This window comes from Ursus maritimus, unplaced genomic scaffold (assembly GCF_017311325.1).
Source record: "Ursus maritimus isolate PB19 unplaced genomic scaffold, ASM1731132v1 scaffold_16, whole genome shotgun sequence".
Taxonomy (NCBI): domain Eukaryota; kingdom Metazoa; phylum Chordata; class Mammalia; order Carnivora; family Ursidae; genus Ursus; species Ursus maritimus.
In genome coordinates, this window is record NW_024424008.1 from 6926644 (window position 1) to 6944708 (window position 18065).

General features: G+C 47.6%; 1 protein-coding gene across 2 annotated transcripts in view; it reads right to left on the reverse strand.

Annotated features, from left to right (window-relative positions):
* STIM1 (stromal interaction molecule 1) overlaps nucleotides 1-9111 on the reverse strand; it is a 186420-nt gene extending 177309 nt beyond the window's left edge. For both annotated transcript variants that reach the window (XM_008707267.2, XM_008707266.2), the window contains exon 1: nucleotides 8352-9111. In XM_008707267.2, the coding sequence (XP_008705489.1) occupies nucleotides 8352-8490 (139 nt within the window). In that variant the 5' untranslated portion in view covers nucleotides 8491-9111. The remainder of the gene's footprint in view (nucleotides 1-8351) is intronic.
* Nucleotides 9112-18065: the final 8954 nt, after the last annotated feature.

The window sequence follows — 18065 nt, forward strand, 5'->3', positions numbered from 1 at the left end:
ATACGTAAAATAAGGAGTTTGGGAGAGATGGTGCTTAAAAGCTCTTCAGCTTTGAGAAGCTAGGATGTTAAGTCCTAGCACCTAACACCAATGACCTAAGAGGTCAGAGTAAGTTTTTCATCTGTCAATGTGTAAGTCCCAATTCAATGCCACTTATAAGTCTAGCTCTCCAAGGCCAAGTTGGGGCAGTAAAGTCTCCAAGGTCTGTAGATGTACGATGGGCTTCAGAACTGAAGGTACCAAACAGAAGAGTTGCAAGACAAGGCTACAACCCACGATAAAAAGCTACTTTAGAATTGGGCCTAGAGACAGGAGGAATAAAGAGGGAGGGGCCGTACCAACTCTACATGTCGAAGCAATGAAGTCATGCATGAACCAAGAGGACACAATACCAAAGGGAGTACAGAGAGATTCCACAAAACTCTAGGAGGCAAGCAAAAGGGAATTAAGGAAAAGCTAAGAAGCCATTGTTCCCAAGATCACGGCCCTGGGGTGATACCATACGCATCTTCTTTTTACCAGAGGCAGGGTAAATGTATCATGGCCCTAGGATGATACCATAGGGTGATACCATGGCCTTCAGTGATCCCCACCTTGCTGGTATTCATGCCCTTGTGTAAGCCCTTCACCTTGAGTACGGGCCAGACTTACTGACTTGCTTCTAACAAACAGAATATGGCAGAAGTTGTGCCATATCAATTGTGAGATTAGGCAATAAAAAGACTGTAGCTTCGGCACTCCCTCTTGGATCACTTGTCCTGGGGGAAGCCAACTATCATGTCATGAGGCAGCCCAATGGAGAGACCCACATGGCAAGGGACCAAGGTCTGCCAACAACCACATAAATTAACTTGCAGATGCTCCCCCCCGCCATGGAGCCTTCAGGCCCAGCTTGATGCAACCTCATGCGAGACCTTGAGCCAGAGGCACCCAGCTACACAAGCACCCAGATTCCTAACGCAGAACCTGTGAGTCAGTAAGTGTCTACTGTTTGAAGCCTCTACGTTTGGGGATAATTGGTTATGCACCATTACTGGTGGGGACCAGGCCCATCTGGTCAGCCCTTTCAAGCCTGCAGGTGGGGCTAGGGAAGTGGTTACACCCAGTCAAAGGCAGGGGCTATGGGTCGGAAATAAGGTCAAATACAAGTACCCAGACTTTACCAGTAGCTTCCCGACAGCCTAGAGTAAGCCCTGAATAAAAGCTTAGCTCGGTCATACCCAGAGTCTACACCTGTTTGATGGGTGTGCCTCAAGTTAAACAATGGAACTGCAACAGGTTCAGAGAAACAACTACCTTCAGAGAGGTGCTGCCACAAGTAGACGCTCGGATTCTGACTGAGGTTTTTCAGGCCCACAGAAGCTAAGGGTGAGAGGACCCAACTATCCCTAATCGTGCAGCACTTGAGAGTTTATAAAGCCCTCTCACCATGTAGTTATCCCATTTCATCCTCACTACAAATCTATCCATTAAGGTTACCAATTCCCTTCCTACAAATAAATAAACTAAGCCTGAAAGAGATGAAGTGCCTTACCCTCCATGAGATCCATAGCTAGTAAGGAAAGGAGCTGCAATTCTCAAGTCCCCCTAAATCCAGATAGTTATTTCTGATGGCTGTGGCCAACGCAGACCCTTCTGCAAAGCCAAGCCAAAGACTATACTTTCAGGGATCATTTCTATAGTTGGCAAAGCCAAGCCAATCATCTCACTCTACCTCGAGGCTTCTATCCAGCCCCACCCACTCATTTCCCAACCCTCTCCTCCCCACTCCACAGGGGTCCTTGGTAGAATTAGACAGCCTCCCAGCTACTCTTAACTGCATTCTCTTGGTAAGGACTGAAAAGGTAAGAGTCTGGCTTCTTTAAAATCCCACACAAAATCCTTCCAAACTGATGTAGATGATTTTTTTTTTTTGAACAAAGAATGAGAAATTCTAAAACAGTGAACTTTCTAAATAAGTGAAGCTTATGTCTTCAACATCACCTAACCCTCCCCAAGGAAAAAATTTTCAACTTCTAACCAAGGGCTTAGTGAACTACAGGAGAATCAGAACCAGAACCAGAACCAGAAAATAAACCCCCTTCAGTTTATTCTACAAAATGTATTATATACAAAATATAGTACATGCCAAGCCTTGTGCTAGGAGCTTGCTGTCCTACCCTCCGAGGAGCTTATGGTGTACTGAGGAAGGCAAAGCACATACACAGATAACTTGAATAGCACAGCATGGTTCTTCAGATTATGGCCTCTACCGTACTCTGGAGCCGCACTTGGTGATCCGTGACTAGACTATCCAAACACCCTGTTAACACAGCTACCTCCAGACCACGGACGCTGGAGGCTCTGAGTGCCAGATCCGTGAGGAACACATCAACAGGTTATATGTTCTAATAAAAACAGCAATGGCTTGGAACACAGATCCCCAGAGGTATAGTTCTGATCCCGCCACTTTTTAGCTACGGGAGCAAGAACACAAATTTCTCAGCTGCAAATTTGTCACTTTTGAAAAGGCCACAATAATAAAAACAGTCCCACCTAATTCCAAAGTTGAGGATAAAATAAAATAGATTGAAAAAAAAAATGAACAGGGGCGCCTGGGTGGCTCAGTTGGTTGAGTGTCTGCCTTCGGCTCAGGTCATGGTCCCAGAGTCCTGGTATCGATCCCCACATCAGGCTCTCTGCTCAGCAAGGGGCCTGCTTCTCCCTCTCCTTCTGCCCTTCCCCCTAGCTTGTGCACTTTCCTTCCTCTCTCTGTCTCTCTCTCAAATGAATAAATAAAATCTTAGAAAGAAAGAAAGAAAGAAAGAAAGAAAGAAAGAAAGAAAGAAAGAAAGAAAGGGCAGTTCTGAGCATGGAAGAAAATATCAAGTACCCTGGGTGAGCAGCGCCTCCATGGGTTGAGTAAAAACCCAGAATGTGTAACAAGACATATGAGATGGTTTGAAAGGAAGAGAGAAAATATGATCCATTAACATAGGCCCTGATTCTACCTTTTCCAACAAACTTTAACAGAGGCTTTAGGCTGGGCACAATAAAAACAGAGATAAATAAAGTACAACCCCTCCTCCCTTCTTCCACAGACCTTACACTTGGGAGAGAGCAAACATATATAATGTGTTGTTATGTGTTACATTAGAAATTTATACAAAGTGTCCTGGGAGTAATAAAGAAAGCTCTGTATTGTTATTATTTTATTCCTTAAACTGTTTCCTGGGCACATGGTATTCAATGTATTATTCTTTATACCTTGTTGTGATCTTAAATATTTCATATTTTTTTATCAGCAGTAACAAAAAAAAATTAGAGAAAAGAAAAGAAAAGAAAAGAAAAGAAAAGAAAAGAAAAGAAAAGAAAAGCTCTGTTGGAAGCCCAGACTTCTCTCCCTAGAAGTCTGACAGCCAGAGCTGCTGTGTTTCCTGGAGTATCGTTTCCCACAAAGGGAAACGTACCACAGCATGCCCATGAAGTCATTAAGCAACGTATCTCAAAGTTACTCAGCAGNGCAGGAAATGAGGGGCCCCTTGGTGCTTAAACCCAAGTCCTATGGAGCCCGAGGAAACCATTTCCCTCAACAAGACCTCATCCCTTCCTTACCAGAGAACAGGCGTCCTTAACATGAAGGCCCCACATTCCTGAGGAGCCCACAGATAGAATTCAGAAGGGCCTGTGAATTTGGATGGAAAAGAAATTTCATCTTCATTTCCAGTATTCTTTTACTGAAAGTTAACATTTCCTTCAATTGTATCTTATGGGCAACCAACCACAGTATTAGTAGCACTCCCTATGATTTTGTCACCAAAAGAAATGACATTTGCACATCACATTATACTTGCACATATCTCAAAATATTATTTACATTTATCATTACTTCAAAATTATGATAGTTCTTAGACCTGCCCCTAGATCACATGACTGCAGTCTTCCTGTCTCCAGGCTCTCATGCGAGGTAGCCGGCCAAGTATGAAGGAACTCTGCCCAGTTACTGTTCCGCCACCAAACAGTGAGACTCCACGTACTCACACTGGTGACCAAGGCATCTACAATCCCCCTTCCTCTAGCCTTCCCCAAGTCAGACCACCACTCCCTCCTGGGTCCCCTCTGCCTCTACGCAACTCCTCCTTCCAGGAAGCCCTCCCTAGCCACCCCGGCTGAGCCCAACCCACACACAGCTCTCTTAATCCTTAGCCAACACTGTCTACACTGCCTGGTTTTATGCTTCATTAAGCCTGTGCATTATGCTATATTTCATATAAAGCATGCCCCCTGCCCCCAGACTTAGACTTCTTTGGTAGTCCTAAGTCTCTTCCATAGCGCAAAGCAAGCAGTAAGCACTCATTACGGACTTGCGGATTGAATAACCAATTAAGTCTCGGTCCTTGACTCGATTGTCTTCTCTCGTCCCACAAAGAACCCACTGTGGAACTTGTATTTGATGCTTCTTTAGATGTCAGTTTCCTCATGTGTAAAAATAAGTGGGTTGAACTAACTGATGTTTCCACCTCTTAACTTCTGAATTAGGCAACCACTCTCTATCTCCCAAGATCTGAGAAAAAATGATGGGGGAAACTGAAATGCCTCCCCCAGCTCTCCCAGGCAGTGTTAGTCACTTGCTCCTCTGGGCTTCCCACAGCTTTGTGTGTGTGTGTGTGTGTGTGTGTGTGTGTGTGTATACAAACCCCTATCACCGCGTTTATCACAAAGCTGTGAGAGAGGGTATAACCGAAGGGCTGAGGTGGAGGCAGGGAGAAGAGTCAGGCTACCTGGGTTCGAATTCTAACTCTACTCCCTACGTGCTGTATAACCTTGAGCAAGTGACTTAACCTCTCTCTGATTCCATTTCCTCCGATATAAAACAGGGCTAATACTCAGCACACCGGATGATTGTAAGAATTGAGTGAAATAAAATGTTTGGAACCATGCCTGCCACACACTAAGCCCTGACGAATGCTAGTTGCTGTTACTGCTGCTGTTATTAATGTCTTCCTAGGCACTGAGTTGCTCCTTCAGCGGGACCTCTGTCCTCCTCCCATTCCCCCGACTGTAACCAGAGCACTGGTTATGCATTCTTCCACAGCACCACCACACGGTAATATATTTATTTATGGATTTATTTCCTGTCTCCCCACTAGACTGTAAACTCCTTGAGGGCAGAGAACGTATCTGTTCTGTTCATCCTTAAATTCCTGCCACCAAACAAAGTGTGTGGCACAGAGCACACACTCAAATATTTGTTGAATAAATAGTACACGGGCTGGCACTGTTCGAGGTTTGCTGAATAAATTAACCAAGCTAAGGGGTGATTGTCAAAGCTGAGGTGCGGTGCAGATGATGTCCTAGCTGCTTTAGGATTAATGTGACCCTCTCCCAGCCCCAATATTAGCCTCAGCCAAGCCCCACCCACCTGCCCTTGGCCCCAGTCCAGTTCCGGGAGCTACCCTCAGCTAAAATTAGCATAGCCACCAAGATGGCCAGGCCATTTATAGCCTTGGAGGCAGCAGCAACTAGCTGGGTGGGCAGACAGGGCTCTGGCCTCCCACTCCCATCAGCAGTTGATTGAGAAGCCAGCCTGCAGTCCACAAACCGCCTAGATCCCTATCCTCCACGGCCCTGTTCTGGCTATATTGAGTCACACCACAGTTCCTGATCAGAAGCCCTCAGTATCTCCAACACCGGCAGTCACAACCTGACTCACCTAGGATCCCCCACAAACATTCTGCAGAAAACCTTTTGAGTTTCTGGAAGCAATGAGCCCAGAGTCTATGGGAGGTTCCAAGCGTCAATTCCAGGCCAGCTTCGGAAATGCAGTCCCCAGGGTAGCACGCCCAGGCACAGATCTTTACCGAGAAAGTGACTTAGCACAGCTGGGTGTGCAGGCATCAAAGAGCCAGAAGGTGACAGGAATGGCCTCTCCTCTGTCCAATGAGAGGGCCTCTTAGCAGAGCACCTGCCTTCACTGCAGGAACAGGGCTTTAAGAAGGACATATACATCCAACGAGAGAAAAAATCCAGTTCTCTAGCCCATGCAGAAGACTCTCCAGGGGAGGAAAAGACAGCCCTTTCCTTGGATCTCATCAGCTCAGTTACCAGGGCCTGTCTAAATAACTGACCGGGAAGAAAGTAACATTATCTTGGCCCTGCCTAGCACTCCTTTAACAGGGCAGGCCCCGAGGAGATGGAAGAAATCTCCGACCTGCCTATAAGACAGGACCCAGTTTCTTCACCTATAAAAACGGGGATAATACCACCCGCCATGCATTCTACTAGGCTATTATGAGCCTTTTATAGGAAAAATAGCTGAGTAATTGTAAAATATAAACTATAGAGAACATATAAATTGACCGGGTATGCCAAATCCGATTAGAGAAACGGCAGCTTTAAGGGCCATTAAAACTCCTGTGTTCGAAGAATACATGGGGATGGGAAGGGCTACGAGAGTTCCTGGCTGCAGAAGAAGCTGCTCCCCAAATCCTTTAGCAGAGCCCAGTCCATAAGCCACCTTTCGAAAAAAAATAAGTCCCTGTCTGAGTCAAAGTCCCAGATAGGCCCAAGAGGACAACCTAGAACAACAGTGCTGGGATCTCCACGTTCCCACAAACTATAATCACGCCTAGCACCTAGGGTCTCTCTCTGACACTTCCCTCCCTGGGATTCAGTATTATTATGACAACAGAAACTAATTTCTGAACTGAGAGGAATCAAGGACCAAACAAGAGGCCTAAGCGATATAATCAACATAGCCAGGCCTCTGAGATACGTTGTGAGGAGGGTTGTCCCCACAAGCTCAAGTCATGGGGTGGTTCTGAGGGAGGCTGGAATGCCTCTTACCTTAGGCAGGTGTGTGCATGCACGCACGCATGCATTCACACACACACACACACACACACACACACACACACTTCCTGCTAGCAAGCTAATGCCTTAAATTCAGAACTTCATCACTTCAGCTCATGTCTCAAATATAAAACACCTCCCCCCCACAATACTCATTTTATGTCAGGCACTCATATTTTAGGGTGAGAAAAGAACATTTTATCTGTTATAAACAGGACTGTCACTGAGACAGCAGAGATGTTCCTAGGGTCTACTCCACGTTTGATCTGTATCTGCCTACTTGACTCTCCCTTCACAGCCCTATGAAAACCAAGCTTTGAGCTACATTCCCGGGGCAAGGAGACACCATATGGAAGAACAGGATTACTCTGCGAGAAAGACACATCTCCAAAATAACAGCCTAGGTGCTATGCTTGTACAGAGGGCAACCCTACTTGGAACTCAGCCCTGCCAGTGCACTCAGCCCAATCAAAGAAGTTAAAAGAGAGGGTTTTCGGAGAAAGGCTCTACCATCAAAGCCAGCATCTGGATCTACCCATGAAAATTCCCAGCCACCATGACCTGTGTCTCCTTTTCCTCTTATATCAACGGGTATCCACTGAGCAGTCCCCTCCTAAAGAACTCAGCTATAAAACTCTCCCTAATCTGCAGCCCGTTGCTTTGGATAGATCACAGTGACCGGGTGAGAGAAATAGGGAAAGAAAACTGAGTTCCTTCTAAGCCCTGTGTAAAACAACTGAATTTTTTAAAGTATTCTTTTCTTTTGCATTCTGCCACAGAACTCCGGGGCTCCTGATATGTGACAAGGCTCCATGAGTGCATAAAGAAAAGCAGGACAGATCAAAAATATCATAGAATTCCTACCCGCATCAGTCAGAAGAAATGGAACTAATCAACAAGTGGCCCCAGAAATTATACCATACCCACAATAAGAAAAAGCCATGTAACTCCTTAGTGGTAAACAGTATTCAATCTAAAGAACTGCCTTGATATTTCAAATGGGATAGCTAAAAGACAGCAGATTACCTAAGGGAAGGGAGGGACTAAGTTTCCCACGCTTCTTGGAACAGAAAGGCACACCTCCACACCAAGCTATAGGGCAAAAGAGTTGGCCCAGCCCTGACTTTCCCTGCCCAACCCAAGTAGCCTCAACCTCCCCTGGGCTGCCAAGTGCTGAAACTGGCCAAGAGCAATAGACTTATCATCTGCCTAGGCCGTTCTTCCAGACAAGTAGTCCTGAGAATGGGCCTTGGCTTGCTGATCTGAAAGGTCAAGGTGTCCCAAAGGCCAACCCCTTCTCACTGCCAACAAAAGACATCCTGGGGAGAGAGGGGGAAAGTTGTTGGTGAGGGACACAGACATTAGCCATGGTTCCTGAACAGAACGAACTCCTTGGACTACTGAGAACCGGCAGTGCCATCAACCGCACATGTAGAAACCTAAGGTTCAACTTGCCCACTCAGGCACCCCAGTTCTGGGTCAACGCTCCCAGCCCAGCCCAGTCCGTGGCAAAGCCTTACCTGCTGCAGTGGACTCCTCAGAACTAGCCCCCGAGCCAGCTCCCGTCGCCTTCTCGCTGTGGCTATGGCTGAAGCTCTGGCCGTGGTGCAGGAGGAGCCCCCAGAGGAGCCACAGGGCAACACGGGCGCACACATCCATGACTCCAGGTCTCAGTCAACATGCGCCTGATGTGAACACCTCGGGATCCCAGAGCAAAGCCGGGAGCCCAGAAGTGTAGCTGACAGTCCTGGAACCCCAGGCAAGATGCCCTCGAGGCGCCGCAGCTGTCCAGCCACCCGCCGGCCTGCCTCCTACGACAGCCAAAGGTCAAGTGCTCCAAGTTTGGGCGCGGGAGGAGGGCGGGTTCCTCCGGTCCAACAGTGGGTCCGCCGGAGCTGCGGCGGCCTGAGCGCCGAGTCTGCTCCGGCCGCTTCCGGAGAGTTTGGACAGGGTGTCTGCGGGGCCGCTGTCAGCTCCGCAGCGCGCTACACCTCTGCTGGAGGAGGCGGACGGACGGGATCTCCCGCGGGCACCGGAGTGGGGGAGGGAGGGAAGAGAGGGGAAGAGGGGAGCACCTGGCCTCTCCCCGCCGAGTAGCCGCGAGCAGCACAGGGAGGGCGTGCAACTCGCAGGTCCCCGCGGGCGCGGGCGGCTCCGGGATCCCAGGCCTCCTAGGCCGAGGTCAGCGCCCCCGCCCAGTCCCGTGCCCAGGCGGCCGGCGGTGCCCAGGTTCAGCAGGCGGACGCGCACTGGCCGGGCCCGGGACAGCGGCTCCCCGGCAGGCGGGCGGGCGGCGCGGGGCGGGCCCGGGGCGGACGGGGGCGTGCTCTCCTGCAGGCCCGCCCCGCGCCGCCCGGCCCCCAGCGAAGCCCGGCCCGCCCCAGCGCCGGGCTTATCCCGGAATAACCTGTTAGGGGCAGCCGCCGGGCGCCCCCAGCCCACGTTGGGCTCTCCCCGACCCCGGTCCGCCCTAGAGTCTGCCAGGACCCCCCTCCCGCGCCAAGGGTCGGGTTCCGGCCTCCCCTTCCCCCACGGGAGTCTCTCCCGCTCTAACCGCCCGCGGATGGGCGGGCGCGCCCCGGACACGCAGTTGCTCAGGTAACCCAGGCCTGCGGCGACGGCGGCGATAACTGCCCGGCCCGGATCTCCGGGCCTCGGTGCTGCTCCACTCGCCTCAGCTTTAGAGCCGGGCTAGACAGAGGCCCCCGGCACAACGATTGCTGCCCTGGGATGCCTGAAGCGACAACGGCCTGGCCGGGTTGGGCCGGGGGCACGCTCCCAGCCCCCCACCTCCGGGCTGGCTCTCAGGCTCCACCCTCCCGCTGCGCCGCGCAGCCAATCAACTTCCTCCTCTCTGCAGTTTAGGAACCTGCGCGCTTAGTCACCCGCGTGCAGCGGCCCCTGGCGGGTAAATCTGGGTGCTGCAGACAGTACTCGAGCTCCTGGGAGGCCCTGCCCCTTTGCAGAGGGGATGGGGAGTGAAGCAAGGATCCGCCTCGGAGCAACCCATTAGGGACCGCGAGTGTTTTCAGAGGAAATAATGCCAGAAAACAAAATGAAACGTCCAAAACACTACAGATAAAATTGCCCTACACATCCCTTAAGTCTCGGCTAAAGGACCCCATCTGCCCATCTGCTGACCCCCCCCTTCCCGCCACATTCAAGCGAAGTCGGATGCTCTCCTTGAACTGTCACAGCCCGTTTTCCCACCTGCCCCTCAAATCCCCTACCCTTTGAGGTTTTTGTGGGTAGGGCCTGTGGCTGGTTCCTCTCTGCCTCTCACTCTCCCAGCTCTCAGTGTCGCTTGGAGGAGGTGTTAGCGACTTAGAATTAACGCCCCAGTGAAGAGAGAGCCGCGCCTGGGCCTCCTTCAACAGAGCCTGCATTTCCTGTTCTCTGTCGAGTACGCTGTCAGCAGATCTTTACTTGAACCTGCTCTGTGCCCTACCCTGTCCTTGGCACCGGAGGCAGGGGAGGAATTAGGCGCAGTCTCTCCTCTGACAGTGCTAAGCCAGCTAGCTACCTGTTCTGAGCAAGCCCTCTGAAGACCAGGAACATGGATTTGCCCAACAGCTGCCTGGCTTAAGGGTTAGGCTGTTGATATAAAAATACACTTCTAACGTCATTTACTACCGCTCTTCCCCACTCTCAAGCTCCAGTCACACTGGCCTTCTTTAAGTTCCTCAAACGCATTGAACCTTCACCATCTGCTGTTGCTTCTGCCTGAACCGCTCTTCCCCTCTACCTCCAGCTGCTCTTTCCTTCTTCCAGATACCATTCAAGGTCTCCTCCTCAGAAACTCCCATTTCTGACCAGTGCCTCCAGTCCACAATTGGACCATACAGAGTTCTGCCTCCCTCCACTCCCATAAGATTGAGTTTTCAGAGGTCGGGGTGGGGGGGGTGTCTTATTCATCTCTGAGAAAGGAGGACCCAGCCATAGGCCCTGCACATAGTAAGTGCTCAGTAAAAGCTGGTAGACATGAGTTAATTCATTTGATCACTAAAATATTTATTGATTAACAACTCTGTGCTGGGAAACTGGCCAGAACAGAAGATGAACCCCTGACCTAGGTTCTACTAGACACATGCTCTGAGTCAGGGGACTTAAGCTCAAATGGCAAAGTTGGCAGATAGATAATACAATTGAGAGAAGTAGGTGGGTAATAGGGAGTGGTGGGGACTATGGCACACTGGAGAGCAGGCAGGAAGCTGGACTCAGTATTGCTGAATCATCTTCAAGAGAAGATTGAAAGCTGGACTTTTACATGACATACCCCTTTTTTTAGTACTAGCAATTAATTTTTAAAATTAAAAAGCCCTGGGACACCTGGGTAGCTCAATTAAGCATCTGCCTTCAGCTCAGGTCGTGATCCCAGGATCCTGGGATCGAGTCCCACATTGGGCTCCTTGCTCAGCAGGGAGACTGCTTCTCCCTCTGCCTGTGCACCTCCTGCTTATGCTCTCTCTCTCTGACCAAAAAAAAAAAAAAGTCTTAAAAATAAATAAATAAATAAATAAATGTAAAAAGCCCTGTATGGACCGTATAAGCACATTTGCAGTATAAATTAATCACTCAGATTGCTAATTTGTCACTTCTGCCTAAGCCAACTTGCCTATTCACTCATTTGTCTAAGAGAACACCCTAGAAAAAAAGAAAGTAAAACATGTTTAACCTCCTTTAAACTTGACTGCATTATGTCTCTTAGCTACCACACGATTTTTTGAGGAGTATGGGTGCATAACCCATTTGATACAAAAAGCCTGGGTCTTGAAGGCAGGAAGTGAAGGTCTGTTACCAATTCACACCAAGAACTTGAACCTGTCGAAGCATGTTGCTTTTCCTGTGAGGCGAAAATGGTGGCTGGGAACTAATAATAGAATTAGCATATGAGGTGCCTGGCTGGCTCAGTCAGTAGAGCATGCCACTCTTGATCTGTGGGTCCTGAGTTCAAGCCCCACATTGGGTGTGGAGCCTACTTAATGAAAGGAAGAGAAAGAAAGAAAGAAAGAAAGAAAGAAAGAAAGAAAGAAAGAAAGAAAGAAAGAAAGAGAAAGAAAGGATTAGCATATGATCCAGCAATTCTACTTCTGAATATATACTCAAAAAAATTTAAAACAGGGTCTCAAAGAGATATTTGTACACCCATGTTCATAGCAGCATTATTCACAACAGCCAAAAGGCAGAATCCGAATGGACAAATGAATAAACAAAATGTGGTATATACATACAGTGGAATATTATTCAGCCTTAAAAAGGAAGAAAATTCTACATGCTACAACATGGATGAACCTTGAGGATGTTATGTTAAGTAAAATAAGCTGGTCACGGAAGATAAATACTATACAATTCTACTTATATGAGGTCCCTAAAGTAGTCAAATTCAGAGAGACAGAAAAGAGGATAGTGGTTGCCAGGAGAGGATAGGGAATTGTTTAATGGATATACTTCAGAATTTCAAGATTGCTGGCAAAACAACGTGAATGTACCTAATATTACTGAAGTGTACACTTAAAAATGGTGAAGGAGGGGCAACTGGGTAGCTCCGTCGGCTAAGCATCTGCCTTTGGCTCAGGTCATGATCCCAGGGTCCTGGGATGAGCAGCAAGTCAGTTTCCTGCTCAGCGGGGAGTCAGCTTCTCCCTCTGCCTCTGCCCCTCCCCCCCCAATTCGTGCTCGTTCTCTTCCTCTCTCTCAAAATAAATAAATAAAATCTTTTAAAAAATGGTGGAGAAGATAAACTTTATGTTCTGTGTATTTTACCACAATTAAAACAAAAATAAAAATAAACGGTATTTGGGAACCAAAGCCCTAGATAACAGGAGGAACATTTTGGTTTCCTCTTTCTGCCTCCAAGATCATGATTAACATCAGAAAAGTCAGTTCCCAGGGCTCCTGGGTGGCTCAGCCGGTTAGGTGTCGCCTTTGGCTGACGTCTGGATCCCAGGACCGTGGGATCGAGACCCCTTTGGGCTCCCTGATCAGAAGGGGAGCCTGCTTCTCCCTCTCTCTCTGCTTCTCCCTCTCTCTCTGCCTCTCCCTCTGCTCATGCATTCTCTCTCTCTCAAATAAATAAATAAAATCTTTAGGGAAAAAAAAAGCCAGTTCCCCTCTGAATCTCAGTCTCCCCAACTATAGAAAGTATAAGTACCAGATTATTAATTCAGTTGGGCTTTAATATTCTACAAAACAGGAAAATCCTGAGACCTCATGAATCTTCCTGGATCTGAAGCCGTGACTCTCACTTCAATAGTCTTTATGTTGGGTCCTCATGTGAGTGTAGCCTCTGTAAGAACTCCTCATCACATTAGGGGTCTCAAGAGGAAAGAGAGAGCTTCCCCCCCCATCTGTCTTTTTTAGACTTATACACCAAGACTTTACCATACACCAAGTATATCTCTCTTCAATTGCTCTTAGGGTCTTGCTCCTGATATTCTGTAGATATTGGTTAAATCTTGCCTCTATTCCACTCTTTTTCAGAACTTTCACATCAAACATCTTCTCTCTCCTTCACAAGAGCTCTGCTAGATAAGACAGAGGCTATATTCATTATAGATAAAGAAACTAAGGCTGAGCCCACTGCACCAAGCTCTTTCCTCTGGAATTTTGTCTCTATCCTGCAAGTCTCAGCTCCAGTGAAAGAAAAGCATCCATGCCTTGACCAATGATGACAGCATAGCATGAACCAAAAGTTGTGATTAGTCAAAAAAGAAAAAGACCCGGGCGCCTGGGTGGCACAGCGGTTAAAGCGTCTGCCTTCGGCTCAGGGCGTGATTCCGGCGTTCCGGGATCGAGCCCCACATCAGGCTCCTCCGCTATGAGCCTGCTTCTTCCTCTCCCACTCCCCGTGCTTGTGTTCCCTCTCTCGCTGGCTGTCTCTATCCCTGTCAAATAAATAAATGAAATCTTTAAAAAAAAAAAGAAAAAGAAAAAGACCCAGCTCAAAAGTTACCCTTTCTTTCCTTTGCCACCTTGAGTAATTTGCCTGACTTGCCCTGTGTCTCCAGTTTTCTGCTATATCTTACTTATATAACTGGATTACAATTATCTCATAAGTATCTGTCTTCCCCATTAGCTTCTGCGTTCATCAGGGACTGAATTTCATTCATCTTCATACTCTTCCAGGCTAGAACTTGATCCAGTACAAAGCTGGTATTCAATAAAAGTGAGTGAGTGAATGATGTGGGTTCTCTATGAACTGGCTGTCATGTCTCTAGCTGTCATTCCACTGCACCACAGTGTTTCTGGTTACCAATAGCCTTCATTTGGAAAATGACAGTATCTTCAGTAGAAGTGCAATGAACAGTCCTAAATCCACTCACAGAAGTTTAGTTTAGAATCCCTGAGTTTGGGCTGTGTTATCAGTCGCGCCCCCTGGTGTCCAAAAGTGGCAAGTACGGCCATCACTGAGAAACTGGCTGGGGTCTGGCTGGGTAGGAATGAGTAAAGAGATTTTCGCTTCTAGCAATTCTTCCCACACTAGTTTCACAAAGAAAATCACCTCCTCTTCCAAAACCAGGTGTAGGATCTTAGTGCCAATATTCATTTATTGATTTAGCATATACTGAGAACCTGTACATAACAACCCAGTTCCTATCCTCGAAGAGCTCCATTTTGGGGGGAAATCTGTATATGAACAGTAATTAGCACTTGCTGATAATATCTTGAGAGGAACTGGTACAGGGTCAGGTGAGGGAGCACATAGGAGGAACAAGTAACTGCCTAAAGCAATCGGAGTGTGTGCAGAGGCACACAGCTGGGGGGAGGTGGGGGGGAGGGGTTCTGGAATTAGATTGCAGAGATTCACATCCAGGTACTGTTGCAGGACTGCACAAACTGTATTGTTCCTGGAACACACCAGGGCTGAAGAAGGAGGAATTCCCAGAGGGGATTATGCCAAATGAGGTGGGTACCACCCAGTTTGGAGAACCCCAAAGATGCAAAGTTGTCCTGGAGGCAAACAGGGCAACTATTGTTCTGCCTGCCTGGGAGGAGGGACCCTTCTAGAAGGTAAGGCAGGGCCCTAGCCCTTCCTCCCCCCCATCTAGTTAGTTCCTCAGAGGGAATCAGGAACAATGGATCAGAGGACACAACTCAAGAACTCTGTTTCATTTGTCACTTCCCCTGTTAGTTCTTTTGGCTATTTCCTGTCTTGCTCATCATCTTCCCATGTCATGAAATGGGACATCAGTCTCTGGGGGTAGCAGTGAAGAAGAGTAATGAAGGGGAGACTCCTACTTCTCCTCCTAAGGCAGATTGAGAGAGGGAACACCAGGGAATCGAGAGGAGCCCCATCAGAGACAAAGGAAAACTCAGATTTTGGGTTAGTCTGAAGAGGCTGCGACTGAGACCGAGCAGAAGACCCTCGTGAGCCACTGGTGAGCTCTAGGAGATGGAGCTCATACAGACTAGGCTGGGGAGACCTGTTTGCAAGACACCAGCGCAGAGGTGAAATCAAGGCTTTTTTCCTCCTCCTTTCTGTCTCCGCCCTGCTCATTTAGGGGAACCAAGTCAGGGGCATATAGAGAAATTAATGTTTGTTGTACCCTGGGCAATCTGCTAGGCGTTCTGCTTGCATTCTCTCATTTAATCCTCACAATCCCACAAAGCACTTAGTGTGGTCGTTCCCATTTTAAAATGGAACTAAATGGCTCTGTTCTATGCTCTTACAGGACACAATCACCTGTTTAAGATCCATCTCCCTTGCTAGTTACATCAGAATAGGGACTTATCTCTGTTTTCACCACTGCGTCATTAGCATGTGACATTATACCTAGCCCAGAGAAGGTTTTCAATAAATACAAGTTCAAAGAATGAATGAGAGTTCATGTGACTTGTCAAAGGCCACGACGAAAGTGATACAATGAGGATTTGAATCCTGGACTGTCTGGCTTCAGAACCTGTCTCCGATCTCTCTCTTTTACCCCCTACCAGGTACTTTCATACATTGTCTCTCTTCTGAATGCCCCGGCCGGTGTCCTTGCTTCTCAGCCGCTTGTCAGCACAAACATACACCACCTACCAAGACCTCACCTATTCAGAGAAAGCAAGTGAGAGAGTAGGAAGAAGAAACAGCCCTTTGGGGCCTATGCCCTCTTCCTATACTCTTCAGCTAAGTATCTTCCTCCTCCGAGAAACCTTTGTAGACAGCCCCACCCCATTACCTGTCTCCTGTTCCTGTGGCCTTATTGGCCCATCCTATAGCTGTGCCCTAAAAGTGGCTCTAAGTCACCTGGCGTCTGATGGTTCTGTACAGATCAGTGCTTTATTACGGCAATTTTATTCCACACATGTATACGGAGGACAAATGTGTGCTCAGGCCTGCCTGTGCCAAGCCCAGTGGGTGAACACAAAGATGAATCAGACGCAACCTCAAAGGACTTACAGTCAGTGGGGGAGACAGACATTAGGCACAGATACAATTAACTAGAGCACAAAGCAAGATGACCTAAATGGTATTAAAGAACTATGAGCAATAAGCTACACACATAAACCTTAATTACTTAATTATTATTCTAAAGAGTGTCTCATAGAAAGTCAGAGTTCAAAGGTATCATCTGATTTAACCCCTTGTTTTCCATTGGAGGAGTCTGAGACCCAGAGAAGGGTGAGGCCTAGCATAAAGTCTCAGTAGCCAGTCTGGCTGAGCCAACACTAGACTTCAGGCCCACTGAAACCCAGGTCAGGGCTCTTTCTTCTTCCTCCGGTATCTTCATATGCAGCAGCCCCATATCCCACCAGACCATGAAATCCTCAAGGTCAAGTCACTTTCTCCCACCTAAGCAAGCTGAACCAGGGCCAGGCATGCCCATGACCAAGGGCTCTGGAAATTCAGTCTGACCCAAGGCTGCCAATCCAGCCTTTTGATCTGCTGCATGTAATGTGCACTGTATTCTTACTACTATGCTTCTAAAATTGATTTTCAAATATTTTTTGCAGGAGATTTTTAAAAAATAAGATCTTAGGGCCCCTGAGTGGCTCTGCGGTTAAGGCCCCACCTCTTGGCTAATGTCATGATCTCAGGCTCTGTGCTCAGCGCAGAGTCTGCTTGGGATTGTCTGTCCCCCTCTCTCTGTCCCTCCCCCTTGTGCTCTCTCTCAAATAAATAAATAAATCTTTAAAAAAAATCTCTTTATCCAGAGCACTAGTATATAAATCAGATAAAAGCAAACTAACTCTGGTTGAAGGGAAGGGAGGCCAGAGCCCCAGTACTTCCCTGCCTTCAAGTCCTGGGAAGGGAACTCTAGGAACTCAGCTCAAAAACCTTTGTTCTGGGACACAATTTTTAGTGGCTTCATAGAAGCAGCTTTAGTATGTAGTCCTCCACTGAACCCTGTCTTTTATGGAAACTCACAATCCTTTCTTCATCATCAAATGCCAAGCACCAGCCATGTGCTCCCAGTAGGGTATAGAGGGGAATCAGATTTTCCTTTTGTCTTTCCTGCTCTCCTTTTCTCCGCAGAGAGTAGTCTGTCCCAAGTGCTATGGGGAGGGAGAAGACAGACCCAAAGTCCACCTAGGAGTATCAGGACAAGCTCCCCCAGAAGGCTCATAGAGAGAGAATTCACCTACTCAGGCATCTACCAGCCTGAATCTGACAGAGGCTCTCCTTCCTTGTCCTATACCATATCTACTAGCTGTATGTCCTATCGAGCACATGTGAAATACGTCTTCCCGAAATTCAGATGTACTGTGAGTGTAAAACACATACCAGATTTCAAAGCCTTAGTACAAGAAAAGAATGTAAAATATCCCATTCATTTGTGTAGTCAATAATTTTTATATTGGTTACAGATTGAATATACTATTTTGGATATATTGGGCTAAGTAAAACATGTCCTTAAAATTAATTTTACTTGTTTCTTTTTACTTTTTAAAAATGTCATCACTAGAATATTTTAAGTTACGTATGTGGCTTACATTATTTGCACTAGACAGCAGTGGGAGAGACTGTCAACCGCATGGCAGAGGTGGGGTGTGTGTGCACGTGTGTTGTGGGAGGAGGGATGATGGCAACCGGGGAGGGAGTAGTCCATTAGGGCCAAATTGTGAAAGTCTGAGTGGATTTCGCCTGGCAATCGATACAGAAAAGAAGGCAAGGCAAAGACCCAAAGATGTGGGCAGGCATGTTGTGTTTAGGAAACTCATCCTTATAGCATGATTTTTTTAAGGCATTTGTTGAATGTTTACTTTGAGCCAGGCCTTGACAGCAGCCCTTTCACATCCATTCTCCT